The sequence below is a fragment of the Mizuhopecten yessoensis genome, unplaced genomic scaffold (genome assembly GCF_002113885.1).
Source record: "Mizuhopecten yessoensis strain PY_sf001 unplaced genomic scaffold, ASM211388v2 scaffold9033, whole genome shotgun sequence".
In the NCBI taxonomy this organism is placed as follows: Eukaryota; Metazoa; Mollusca; class Bivalvia; order Pectinida; family Pectinidae; genus Mizuhopecten; species Mizuhopecten yessoensis.
In genome coordinates this window covers 742,952-756,772 of record NW_018407845.1, presented here as the reverse complement: position 1 = coordinate 756,772, position 13,821 = coordinate 742,952, and the positions used below count along the sequence as shown (strand labels likewise).

General features: G+C 37.8%; 1 protein-coding gene across 1 annotated transcript in view; it reads left to right on the top strand.

Moving 5' to 3' along the window:
* The window catches only part of LOC110457157 (probable JmjC domain-containing histone demethylation protein 2C), a 201,331-nt gene that overhangs the window by 88,745 nt on the left and 98,765 nt on the right, over positions 1 to 13,821 (top strand). Inside the window, exon 4 of the mRNA XM_021508271.1 lies at positions 7,686 to 7,892. Within this exon, the coding sequence (XP_021363946.1) occupies positions 7,686 to 7,892 (207 nt within the window). The remainder of the gene's footprint in view (positions 1 to 7,685; positions 7,893 to 13,821) is intronic.

Genomic DNA, 13,821 nt, shown 5'->3' with positions numbered 1-13,821 from the left:
CTAACCCCATAGTTACAGTAGTAAGGGGCTGTATCAGAGATGCCCCTGATTTATCACAGTACCTGTCAATGTCACACACTAACCTCATAGTTACAGTAGCTAGGGCCTGTATCAGAGATACCCCTGACTTATCACAGTACCTGTGAATGTCACACACTAACCCCATAGTTACAGTAGTTAGGCGCTGCATCAGAGATGCCCCTGATTTATCACAGTACCTGTCCGTCAGTCACATTACTGGTGACCATCCTTCCAGAAGTCTGATATTTCTGTGTCCCACACTAACCCCATAGTTACAGTAGTTAGGTCCTGCATCAGAGATGCCCCTGATTTATCACAGTACCTGTCAATGTCACACACTAACCTCATAGTAACAGTAGTTAGGGCCTGTATCAGAGATGCCTCTGACTTATCACAGTACCTGTCAATGTCACACACTACCCCCATAGTTACAGTAGTTAGGGCCTGCATCAGAGATGCCCCTGATTTATCACAGTACCTGTCCGTCTGTCACATTACTGGTGACCATCCTTCCAGAAGTCTGATATTTCTGAAATTTTACATTGTGGTATTTGGTATAATCGAAAAATTTGTGTAAACGCAATAGCTCACATAGGCTGATAACACTAAAACTTTGTACATTGATTCCTAACCAAAAATGCTTGCTCTGAGTCACATTTCAGGATTGAAGGTCAAAGGTTAAGGTCACTGTTTGTATAAACAGAACATAACATCGCAGTACACAAATGATTCGGCTTTATTCTGATGTTTTCTGTTAATATTTATTTCGTACATATTTCTGTATGTCTGTTTATTCATCCACTCATCTACTCTATCCATCATCCTGGTCCTTCAATCAAAGATACAACATACCATGTAACAGGGCGTTCTGTTAAACTTTTACAGAAGCTCATTTTCCATGTAGCTCAAAGTTGATATAGGTAGAATGATTGTTTACCTATGTCCTGTCTGAACAAGTAATTCATTATCAGCAGATATTGACCCTCTGGTAATACAAGTAGAGGGAGATCCAACTTAGATATCACTGAGACAACTCATTGTCTGTTAAATAGTAGTCCTTTGGTTTAAGGGAGAAACATAATTACACCCTCAGAAGGAAGCTATTTCATATTGGTTCTATAGTCCTAATGAAATGGCTCCAATACAAGTCATTTTTGAGACCGATGAGCTCGAAAAGTTGCAATGTCAGCAATCAGCCATTTATTGTTGTGAGAAACACAGTATTCCAACCAACAATAACGGACGGGAATTTCATGGAGTGTTGTGACAGTTCCCGGGGTTGTTCTGAAACAGCAGGCTTTCTTGTTCAGCTTGGCTGGTCAAAGAACAGTTGTCGAGTGGTGTTGTCCTTTGTATTCAAATCCCCAATAAGGTCAGGTTATAATTAATTTTATTGGGATGGAACCTTTTGGAAGGATTGACAATAGGAGTGGGAGGAAACTGATCATAATGGGCACTTGTCTGGGGTCAAACACAAGCAAAGGCATGTGGAAAAATGACATTTTATTTTTCAGCTAAAAAGATTTTAATTAGAGGTTGGTGTTGAGCTGTCATTTTCATATGTTATTTTTGTGAATTATCAGTAGAAAGTCTGCAGTAGAGATAGAAGCTCTGGCAGTCCAGCCTGTAGAATCACAACAGGATAGCTACCCACCAGGAATTACAGCCAAGGTCATACCCATCAAATGTGTCATAAACACTACAAAGCCCTGGACTCCCCATTATATATGTCTGGCCAGGGGTGACACCTCACTACTTACTAATTCTACAGCCTTTTACTAAATTGAGGTTAGAACTTGTCCTGTAAACACGAACAGAAAGGGGTCGTCAGAATAGCTCTAATTACAGTACTCAAATCAGGGCTTTAGTGTACACACATAAAGTGGTCTCGGTAGAAATCACTAGATTCAATTCACAGGTACCTAAAGAGATTTGTTCCTTTTAAAAGTTTGTAAATCACCTGACTGATAAGAGCGACACATAGAGAGGAAGGTTAAAGGGACAAGGTTGGTCTCTCCCAGGTAATGGAATAGAACACCTATTCAAGTTCCAAACTAATTACAAAGCATTGTAGATAATCATTAACGTGGGTGAAATATTGGTCCTGTGGTGCCTCCCCCTTGTTCCCTTCCTTCCATTTATCCCTATCATTGTTGTGTTCTATTGGACATCTCCATGAGACACTTCCACAACTTTGTCCTACCCCAGTCATGAAATCACTTTACTTTTGGCCTGTCTGCATAAGTGCCTGTCTACAGTATCCAGGTGTCAAGGTCATTGTTTTTTATTGCTCTTATTCATTTCTGGTATCAATGTCATTCTCTTTAAGGTGGGGTGTACATTTCTATGGTCAAGATCATTCTTCATTTGGCCTATCTACAGTGTTATTTGTGAAGGTCATTTTACCTTAGTGCTCCTGTCTATTTCCTGTGTTTACTAGTACTCCATGTGTTTATGATTAAAAATCCCTGTGTCAAGGTCATCGGGGTCTTAACATCTTTCTACCAATGGTTTGTCTTCACAAACACATATATCTGCCATCCAATTCTTTACAGATTAGCTTTCCTTGAATTTTGACAGTTAAGCGTCCTCTATTACAGCCTGTTGACCTTCCTGTAGACGACAAGCTTTCTATAGAGTTAGCCTATCCGTACCCCTGCTCTCCCCCAACGTGTGATAAGAGCTAGCCCTAGTTATAGCCCCACCATTAATATTTACCTGGTGAAGATAAACACTAACGCTTCATTGTTACTGCCTTTATATCTGTGTTCAAACACTAGGTGTTTACTCTGAAATATTGAATCAGCTTCTATCCTGTTATAATGTAGGTCACACATGACTGCACCGCTATGTACTTAAACTTTCTAGCTATATTTGTTGTAGGTACTTGAATGTGGAATTAAAAATGTCCTCTATAAGGAGTAAAAATGCGTCCTATATAAAGAGTCCTTAAATAAATATGACCCAGGTTGTTTACAAGTTTTGTATTTCAATGGTTATGAGAGATTGTGCTGTGGGCGTGTCAGCTGTGCTGGCCTATTTACACAGGCAGTGCTTTAAATAAAAACGTTTTATGCATGCAGACTTACAACTAATACCACTCCCCTGGCTGGTATGACGCATGCTGTGTCTGCATTTGATATAATCATGCTATTGCAGCACTAAGAGATGTGGTTTAAATGTATTCACTCCTGGGACGTCACTGGAAAACCTGTGTGGTCTATAAAGAATTGACAAAACACTCCACGGGTTACATACAGAATGCCTAACTCTTGATAGATTTTTGACGCTAAAACCTTTGGTTGGTGCGTCAAATGTTATTTTATCCACAGTCATGTTATAGCATGTGTTTGTGAATTAATGCGAGATACCATGTACAGTGATGTAAACAAAACTCGGCCATTAAAAGTACATAAGATCCACATTCATAGTTTACCCTGCTACAGAGACCTGTACCCAGGGATGACACCTAGTACGTGCTCCCCATTAAACAAATTGCTTCCTGATATCTTATTTGTAATCATAGTGTAGAATCAAACTATTTTACTCCAGTATATGTTGCCAGAAGAATGTTTATAACCTGAAATAACAGTGGGAACATTGTCTAGAAGATGATAAAAGCTGTAGTTGTAAGTGTTGGTAGCAGTAACAGACAGTTACAGCCTAACTTCAGTAGTTTCTCTGATCTATCCTGTATCATTATAGTCTCGGTATTGTCATTTTAATCAGGTCTTATTCCTGTAGGCTTTAACATTTTATTGTTGGAATCAATATTGAAAAAAAACATTTCAAGTGTTACTTTGTCCTTTATGTAACTGTACATAATGCGGCGACGACATCAAACGCGTTTCCACAAAGGCAGGATATTTTTTATTACTGCAGGTGGAAGTTATGTGCACATGTTCTTTGTTAGGTAGGACTGCCTTCAGCCCTGGTAGGCCTCTACCCAAGAAGCTTGTGGGTATGAAACCTGAGTCCCTGAATTTGACATTATGGCAAAGGTCAAACCACATGGTAACTAACCCCACACACTTTTACTTTCCACATAGTGGTATGGTGTATCCCTACACGGTGTATCAGAGTCTCATAAAAATAACTCCAGCTTACATTGATCCCTTAATGTTCTACCTGTCTGATCACATTAAAACTTAATAGCCGGCTATATAACAGGATAATATTGGAATTATGAAATATATATGGCTTGGATTTATTACTAGTTAGAATAATGGGAAAACATTGTAACAGTATAATCTTGAGGTGATGCCTGTTTAAAATAGACCGGGGGGGGNTTCTGTAATGATACATAAACAAATGTCTACTGTAGCTCTATATGTTGAATTTTATTGGAGTCTATAAACAGGTGTTTTGTTTCTGTACATGTTAGCTCAGGTTTACAACAGTACAGGATCTAGTTCTGCATGCATGCATGGTAGTACACCTACTGCATGTCTGCATAATTACATCGCTACCCTCATTATGTATTGATGAAGTCGATGGTACAGTAGGTACACAGCTATTTTTGAACCGTATAGATTGTCTGTAGAGAGACACGCAGGCTTGGGTAGAGATTAGCTGGACACCGTGGTATATTCTAGCACCACTGTATTATTTATACTGCACTTACAAGGCCCTGCCTTTCCAATCAAACTTCATCAGCTCCAGTATTTACTTCTTATCAATCTTACCATCACATGCTCAGAAGAGATCAAATTGTTGCGGAGATATTTTTAGTCTAGGTCATTTGAAGGACATAAACGAAGCACAGACCAGCAGACTAACAGGGGCTTAGGGGGTTGTCTCAAAACACTACAGGGTTTGGTAATGGGGATCTGACATATGTTAATTTAGATATTGTTGTAATATATCAGTGTCTGACATTTTCAGATTGAAGTCATGTAACGTTACCTGACATAATTTTAAATAGATGAGAAATTACTTTCCTGCCTAGTAACAATCTGTTATCTTTCAAGTCACGCCACATACCTGTGCATAAGTTTGTAAACAAAAGGAATTTGTTTTTATTATTAAACAAAAATAGAATTAATCTGCACACCGCTGCACAGACAGAGAATAAAATACTTCTGTTAATGATGCTCTTATAAAGCACACTGTATAGTCCGGTATTATCCGTCATTGGTGATGATGTATATATTCTTTATCATCCCACCTGATATCCTACGTCAACTTTATTGACATGACCTAAAATACATGGCTATATAGAGACCTACTTATGAAAGTAACCTTCAATTTTGTTGCATAACCCAATTTTGTTAGTGATGTAGATCTTATCCAGCATTTAGAGCATTTAGTGGAAAGGGTTTAAATTCCTATATGTAATCTTTTTGGAGAGTATGGCATCTGTCATGAAAAATTTCTTAAATTACTTTTTATTTTTGTGAACCATACAGTCTGGAGTTATATTTGCCATGTAGCTTACTGGGATGAAGGCTATCAGCTGTGTTCAATAAATTTCCTTGAACCACATTCAAGGTCACAGGGGTCAAACATGTAAAAATGAATCTTCTAACAACTTCTTGTCAAGTACCCAAAGACCTGAAGTCATATTATTTGCCATGCAGCTTGCCAGGATTGAAGGCTGTCAGCTTTATTCAAATAAAAGATATTGACCCACTTTTGAGGTCACAGGTCAAATGTGTTTTCTACAGAACTAGGAGGTCTGGCATCAGTTGCCAACTTGAAAGTTGCATCGTTTGTTCATCACACAAATACTTATCTTCTCAACCAATTTCTATGAAACCTGGTACACTTGATTAGTACCTTGGGTAATTGTATCTTTGCGACTTATTTTTACTTTTTAACTCATAAGATTTATGCCCCTTTTTAAAATCAATGTGAGAGTAGGGGTATTAGTTTGCCTTTCCCCTGGAGTTCTACTTGTTATTGAGTTAGATAATTGAATGTTAATCTCTTAAGAATGAAGTTGTGATTCCACTTCTATGTAATGTCTATCTCTTAAGAATGAAGTTGTGATTCCACTTCTATGTAATGTTAATATCTGCAATCCAAAAGTTAATTGTTTTTGTATTTTTGAAATCCAATGGTTTCACTCTATGCCTGTATGTTTATAAGTTATACCCTGCTATAGATAATCAGATGTTGACAGTGTTCGCATTTCTTGGCTCACAGTTAGGTACCTCAAGTTTTTCACAAATGTTGGTAGATTTCATGAATGAGTTCATGTGTCTGTGATGTATTTTACTCGCCACCAGACATCAAAGAACTTAATTCCTGTGCTGGCTAAGTATATGTCTACCACCTGGCACTTGTTAGAGAAGATGTAAAAGTATCAAAGTGTCTGGCCTACTATATAGACAGATCTGGTGCTACATCAAAGCTCTAGGGCTCCACCAATATAACAACACATTGCTATTCTAATATATCTGTTGATGCCATACCATGTAGCCATGCTTGATAGTGTCTGTAGTTTCACAAAATTTGAACTTGGTATCTTAACTACCACTTTTCATTAGTTATCTCTTTTTAATCAAAAGTTGTTATGATTCAAAGGAATTGCTCTAATGTGTGGTTTATGATTGGAGATATTTACAAGTATCATACATGAATGACTATTTATCACATACAGTAACTGACCCATTTTACTATGTCATACGACCATAACATAAGTTTGGTATTACACATGTGTAATAAAACCTGAGGTGCTGTGCTAGGTGAAAACGTGGGAACACATTCCTATGCCAGTACAGATATAACTTCTATTTAGCTGCATTTTTTTCTGACAAATTTTCAAGTTTTTGCTATAAATAAATTTTCAGTGTCACTTTTGTCATTATCGTTTTCATTGCATTTAAAACTGTTAATTATTAAAAACAAAAAAGTCTGGAACTACTTGGCATTGCACGAAATGGCAATGCTATGATCAGAGTACTTTTGTTTTGACCTTTATAGAGTCAGGTGATGACTCATAATTTTGTTTTGATTTTTTTTTTACAAATTCTGAAAGTTACGTGATAAACAAAATCTAACATGTGTGTCCATGTCATATTGAATTTATTAAACAAGTTCAATAAATTGATATGACACGAGACTTAAGTATTCATACATAAATGACTATTTCCTGTTTGTCATAGAGGTGAAAAACAGTTGGTTTTTGATGAAAAAATGGCCTCGTGGATATTTTATCTGTTTCGTCGGCCATTTCTCTCAGCTAGACAAATCCAATTAAAACCTGGAAGATTGTGTGTTTACTTAAAATCAGGAATCATATCTAGGCTGGGCCGCCATCTGGACATTATCTTGTTTTGCCAATCATAAAATTGCTTATCTATTTCAGCATCATACTGGGAGTATGATTACGACATGCTAAGTTATAAGCATTTAATGGTGTGTTGGAATTTTAGAATGATAAATAAGAATACATTTTCGAAGAAAAAGGAGTGTGTTGTCTAGGTCATGGAATTGCTTCCAACATTTTCCAAATTTTGAGTTTTGATAGACCACAAAAAAGATAGCTATAGAGGTGAAACGACCACACGCCCACCTGTTGATGGATCAGTCGACCATTGAAATAACAATCAAACTGTATCCTATACCTACAAGTAGTTAACTACCAAAATAAAGATAAATTGTATATCTTTTACTGTAAAGGAATCCTGTCTCACAGTGCTGTATTTGTTGTGCTTCAGGATGGTGATGAGAACAAGGCTCAGACACTGCGGCGCTTCCCTCAGGCTGGCCAGGCTATAAAGGCGTGGCACGACTACCAGGACGGTCAGAAGATCCTGCTGACCACACCCTCGGTACTGGTGGGGTACCGCGTGGAGGTATATCGTGCGGAGGGAACCACCCAGTGGTACACTGCTGTTATACAATCCTATAACCATACTTCCAAGGTGAGTTGTCTCCACCCATCTCCCAACACAAAATCAGGATAAAATTATGTTTTCAGACACCGAAAGTATAAGATTCTCTTGGGATAATTCAAATCTTTCATAATTGATTTCCCAATGCTCTGATAAGTGTTGATAAGAAGGTAGACTGGGATAGCCATGTTACCATGATAGCTCTGACAGGAGGCTATTACTTCTAACCATGCTGCACCTTGTTGGTCATAATTCTACAACTACACATACAGAACTATGTTACCCCTTTCCATAAAATATAAATCCTAGAAAAAATTACAACCACACAAATACAGAACCACGTGCCACTTTCCATATAAAGTAAGTCATATACGTGACAGGTTTCCATTGTACCCAAGATAACAGTCGCCTTCTTGATTTGCACTAGGCGGAACTTCCCTTTAGCTCAACTTGTAGAGCAGATTCAATCTCCAGTGGAAGCCAACACTATTTTTCTTTCCTGTTACATAAAAAATAACATTCTACAACGACACAAATTAAGATTCATATTTTATGTTGTCCCTTTGCCATGGGAATTCTGTATTGAGTTAGCTATGCCAAACCTGTAGGTCTTTATCCTGTGAGGTGAAGTATAGTTAGAAGCAACCTACCAGTACTACCAGACAGACTATAGCTCTCCATCTGTCTGTCAGTCAATCTGTGTGGCACTTTGTCTGGGGCATATCTGGTATTCTGTTTCACCTTCAATTGCCAAATTTTGTATTTATAATTCTTGAAATGCAGCTCTTGTGTCCCACATTATACAGAGTTATGGACCTTTATTTTCTATTTTGATCTATGCATAAAAACTATGTATAGCTAGCCATAGTTTGTCTTGTTGATTGTCAGATAAAGGATTTGATTGTCAATCAAATCAGCATTACCTGCAGTAGTGTGTGGTTATAGAGGAAGCTCTTTACCAGTCCCCTGACAGTCTTAATCTTCATACTGTTTTATCTAACTTGTCTAACTCTGAGTGAACATCTCATCACAAACATTACCGGTTGCCAAATTTGTTATGGATATTCTGGAGAAATCATACTAATTCCTAGCCAGAATATATCCTTCTAGCATGTAATGTATGTACCAGCACAGTTGTGGTTAAAGAAACACGCGGTTTTCAAGGACACCAATTCATCATAGCAGCAACAAATTAACCCAAAGATCAATGCTGCAGACTTTACATTTGCATTTTTCCTGGAGTTGCCAAGACAACCAAACCTGTAATGCATAGTGATGGGGGATTTAATTCCTATTTGCAGCATAATTTGTTGGAAGCACGATGGTTTGATGGCTAAATTGACAATCACAGAAGCCTACATAGCTGTGTAATTGGCCAGTAGAGAATAGGTTGTCACCTGTTTTGCTTTGATCATAGCCTCTGAACTCCCTGCATCTGATTCAAAACAAATTATTTTGGTGTGTTCTGAAAAGATTATACAGATTGTGATGAAATGTTACTTTTCCCTTTGTGCGGTAAACCGCTCCGAAATGTATTGGGTTGAATTTTAAAAGGTTTTGAATTCAAAGAAGTCATTGGTGTCCAAAAAATTTAAACGTGATTCATGTTCTTTATAGTTTCTAACAAATCAATAAAACAGTGCCTTTTAACTTGACAATAAAAGTAAAAAATAAATAAAAGCTTGATTTTCTTTCTATATGGCTTTGGTCTTTGAATTTTCTAGTTATGTTATCAGATATGGCTTGCCTAGACCCTATCTTTACACACATTATAAATTACTAGATAGCGTGTCATGTCAGTTGGAATCCTAATATAAAGGTCAAGGTCACAGTTGGAAATAGAACAGGTTGACTGCAATCTTGGAAATATGAGGAGCAATTTTGATCAGAGGTCAAAATAAAAAAAAATCATTAGGTACTCAACTGCTGAAGACATAATGATGAATAATTTTAGTACTGTTTGTATGATCTTGATCCTTTGGTCAAAACCGCCATGAAAAGGTCAAGGTTATCCCTTTGAGCATATTTCTGATAAACCATACAAGCTGGTTTTCATTGAAGGTAAATACTCACACCCTCTGCAACAAAGTTTACAGCAGGGGGTACTAGAATCAGATTGTTGTCTGTCTGACATGGTCCTACACATCTGTTCACACTAAGTTTACAGCAGGGGGTACTAGAATCCGATTGTTGTCTGTCTGACATGGTCCTACACATCTATCTGTTCACACAAAGTTTACAGCAGGGGGTACTAGAATCAGATTGTTGTCTGTCTGACATGGTCCTACACATCTGTTCACACAAATTTTTCTGGACTACTGAAGTTTTACATTTATTTCAATGAATGCTTTGTACACTTTAACGATTAACAAGGAATTGTTGTAAACTATGTTATTTGTTTTTCATTTCAACACACTTTTTGCAGAGTTTCGCCCCTTAACAGTTTGAATCTGTCCTGACTTCTCCTAAACTACTGCATATATTTTAAGGAAACTTTGTACATTATAATATTTTAATTTTCCCTATGTACTGTATAGATGTCAATGAAGTTCTGTGGCCTTGATCAGTATGCAAGATATGTGTTAGCTATATGCAATATGGTTTTCATAGAATGTTAAACTTTCTTTCCCTGTAATGTTGGTCATTCAAGACATCATTGTTTTACTCATTCAAATGTTTTATAACTGTACAATGCTCCCAAGGTGTGAGCTGTAATGATTTATTGAATCATCAGACCAGGCTATTTATCTTAAGGTAGATTTGATACAGCTGACCAGAGGTGAAGGGAGCAACAACCCTTAGGACTCCAGAGCCGATTACAAACAATCGTCAGAAAGTACAACTGGTCTGAGGAGTTCTCCGGCCCACATGTCAACAACTACTTATAACAATGCATTCAGGAACCTAATTCCTCGCTCAGGCCCAGAATCATATAAAAAAGTCAGACATTAATTATTTGTAGATTTAAATGTGCTGCTGGTTATTTACTTTGCAGATAACATGGTCTTTCATGCCAGTTGATTGTAGTGGGGTTTTTGTAATTAAATGGCCCTGTGTACAGTGACTGGAAATGTCATTTTAATTGAGTAGCTACACACTTGAATGCGCTACCTTGCATGTTCTGACAGGGAACCTGAGAGGTTTTATCACCACCTGATATCTGCCCAGTCTACAATCACTGAGACTTCACCTTTCTACTGGATTTCATGTTACAGTTTAGTGGAATGTACACAAGAGATTTTCTGTTTGACATTGAAAGGAGACATAACACTGGCAGGCCACCTGCCAAAGAAGAATCACGTTTCTTTTTACTCCTATTTTCTGCTAGCCTGCGTGGCCTACTGCTCAGGATCACTGCTCTCTGTGATATATACATTGTGGGTGAGCAGCCGCCTCTGTAACCTGGCCACGGTACTCGTGGAAGGAGTGCTGATGTCGTATTGCAGTGACAGTTTTCAAAGTAAGAAAACTTTAAAAGTAAGAAAACTTTAAAAAGTCGGTTTCTGGGAAGTCTAGAACAGGAAAAAATAGGTGTTGTTTGGTGCAGATGTGCCACTGTTTAGAGAACAGTTTGAGCTATAGTCGATAGCCATGATGTAATTTGTGGTTGAAGGTGATTTGGAACAGCTTGTGTATGTTGTACACCTAGGAACAGGTGTTGGTGGCCTTATCTCACAGATAGCACTAGGAATGTGTCCACAAAGGGTTATCCCTGTCCCACTGATAGGTCACACACTCCAAGACCTGCTTCAAATGCCTCAACCCAAGATACACTTGTGATACTAGATTACAAATTTTGGCACATAAATCATCAGGATACTTTACTTATTCAAAACAAGACTTTTTGATGAATCAATCTTTACAAACAGGTGTCTTTAGTAAAGATCATTTTGGAAAACAAGGTTGTGTCTCCACCCACAAATTTCAGATAACCTTGAACTGTTTTTTTGGTATGACATCAATGAAACCCTTACATACACATATACTATGTTTTAAATATTTGTGTAGAGTTTTGTGTTCCCTGAAACTGTCATGTGAAGAAAATGGCAACTCTAAGATCTTTTAAAGTGCCATCTAAAGAAAATGACATAATCTTTCCAAATGTTTTGTGGTTTCATTAATCTTGCAATCATTTGATGTCTACTGTTTTATAACATTTACCCTAGTTGTTGTATCTGTTCGAAAAGTCTCCTGACATTAACCCTAGTTGTTGTGTCTGTTTGAAAGGTCTCCTGACATTTACCCTAGTTGTTGTCTGTTTGAAAGGTCTCCTGACATTTACCCTAGTCGTTGTGTCTGTTTGAAAGGTCTCCTGACATATACCCTAGTTGTTGTGTCTGTTTGAAAGGTCTCCTGACATTTACCCTAGTTGTTGTCTGTTTGAAAGGTCTCCTGACATTTACCCTAGTTGTTGTATCTGTTGAAAGGTTTCATGATATTGTGTCTGATAAAAAAAACTGATGATATGACCCCAAGTATTGTTTCTGATGGAAAGGTCTGATGACTTTGACCCCTGGTTTTGCATCTGATGGAAATGTCTGAAAACCTTGAACCCTAGTATTGTGTCTGATGGAATTGTCAGATGACCTTGACCCCTGTTATTGTGTCTGATGGAAATTATTTATGAAGACCTTGACCCCTGGTTTTGCATCTGATGGAAATGTCTGAAGACTTTGACCCCTGGTAGTGTGTCTGATGGAAATGTCAGATGACCTTGACCCCTAGTATTGCATCTGATGGAAATGTCTGAAGATCTTGATCCGTAGTATTGTGTTTGATGGAAATATCTGATTACCTTGACCCCTGTAATTGTGTCTGATGGAAAGGTCTGATGACTTTGACCCGAGGTATTGTGTCTTTTGGAAAGGTCTGATGACCTTGACCTTAGGTATCGTGTCCTATGGAAATGTCTGAATACCTTGACCCCAGGTATTGTGTCTGATGACTTTGACCCCAGATATTGTGTGTGATGGAAATGTCTAAAGATCTTGATCCCTGGTATGGTGTCTGATGGAATTGTCTGAAGACCTTGACCCCCTGGTATTGTGTCTGATGGAAATGTCTAAATATCTTGATCCCTGGTATTATGTTTAATCAAAAGATTACAATTTATTAAAACAACCTCAGTTTGCCAATTTAAGTAAAAATGTAATCATAAAATGGTGACCTGTGTCCTCCAGGGAAAAGCCTTGATCACCATGTGGCAGGTGTGTGGTATTTGTTAGGAGCATGTTTATTGGTATATATCAAAGGGAGATCAGAAGTCTGAACAAAGTACTTCTCATATGTGTTCTATGTTAACAACATATTAAACCTAATTAATTTGCTGGAATAAGAATATTTTACATTAGCGACAGCTGTTTTTATACCTACAGAATTCATATAAAAGCCTGTCATTGGATATTGCCTGAATAGGGCTTCCCCATTAGACATGGGTGATAAATCTGTGCTGTGTGTACATTTGGCCTCTTTTGTACCATGGAATTGCTGCCTAACATGAAGCACAAAGACAGACCTTTAACAAAGGCTTTCCAAACATCCAGGATTATGTAATAAATGCACAAGGAAAAAATCAATCCGTACTGTATTGATTTAGTTGTTTGGGAGTGACACATGCTGGGGGAACACTTGATTAATGCCGCGCTACAAGCTCAGGTCTTGCAATGCTAATCTCCTTACTGGGTCCACAGCCAAGCAGAGTGCCATCGTCAACAAACATGTCCTCAGCACACTAAATGATGGGCAATAAACTGCTGCCTGGCATACTAATAAAAAACTTGTAGCCCACATTGTGCTTTGAGTGCTGCAGGCGCTGCACTAGATTTCAGTTTCAGCTGCTTGCACCAAAATGATTTGAATGTTTCTAATGTTTCCCCTGAAAATTAAATATCATGGGATTCCAGAGGATAACGGATGGAAATTGATTTTACTACAGAAATAATCACATTCTACACGTTAA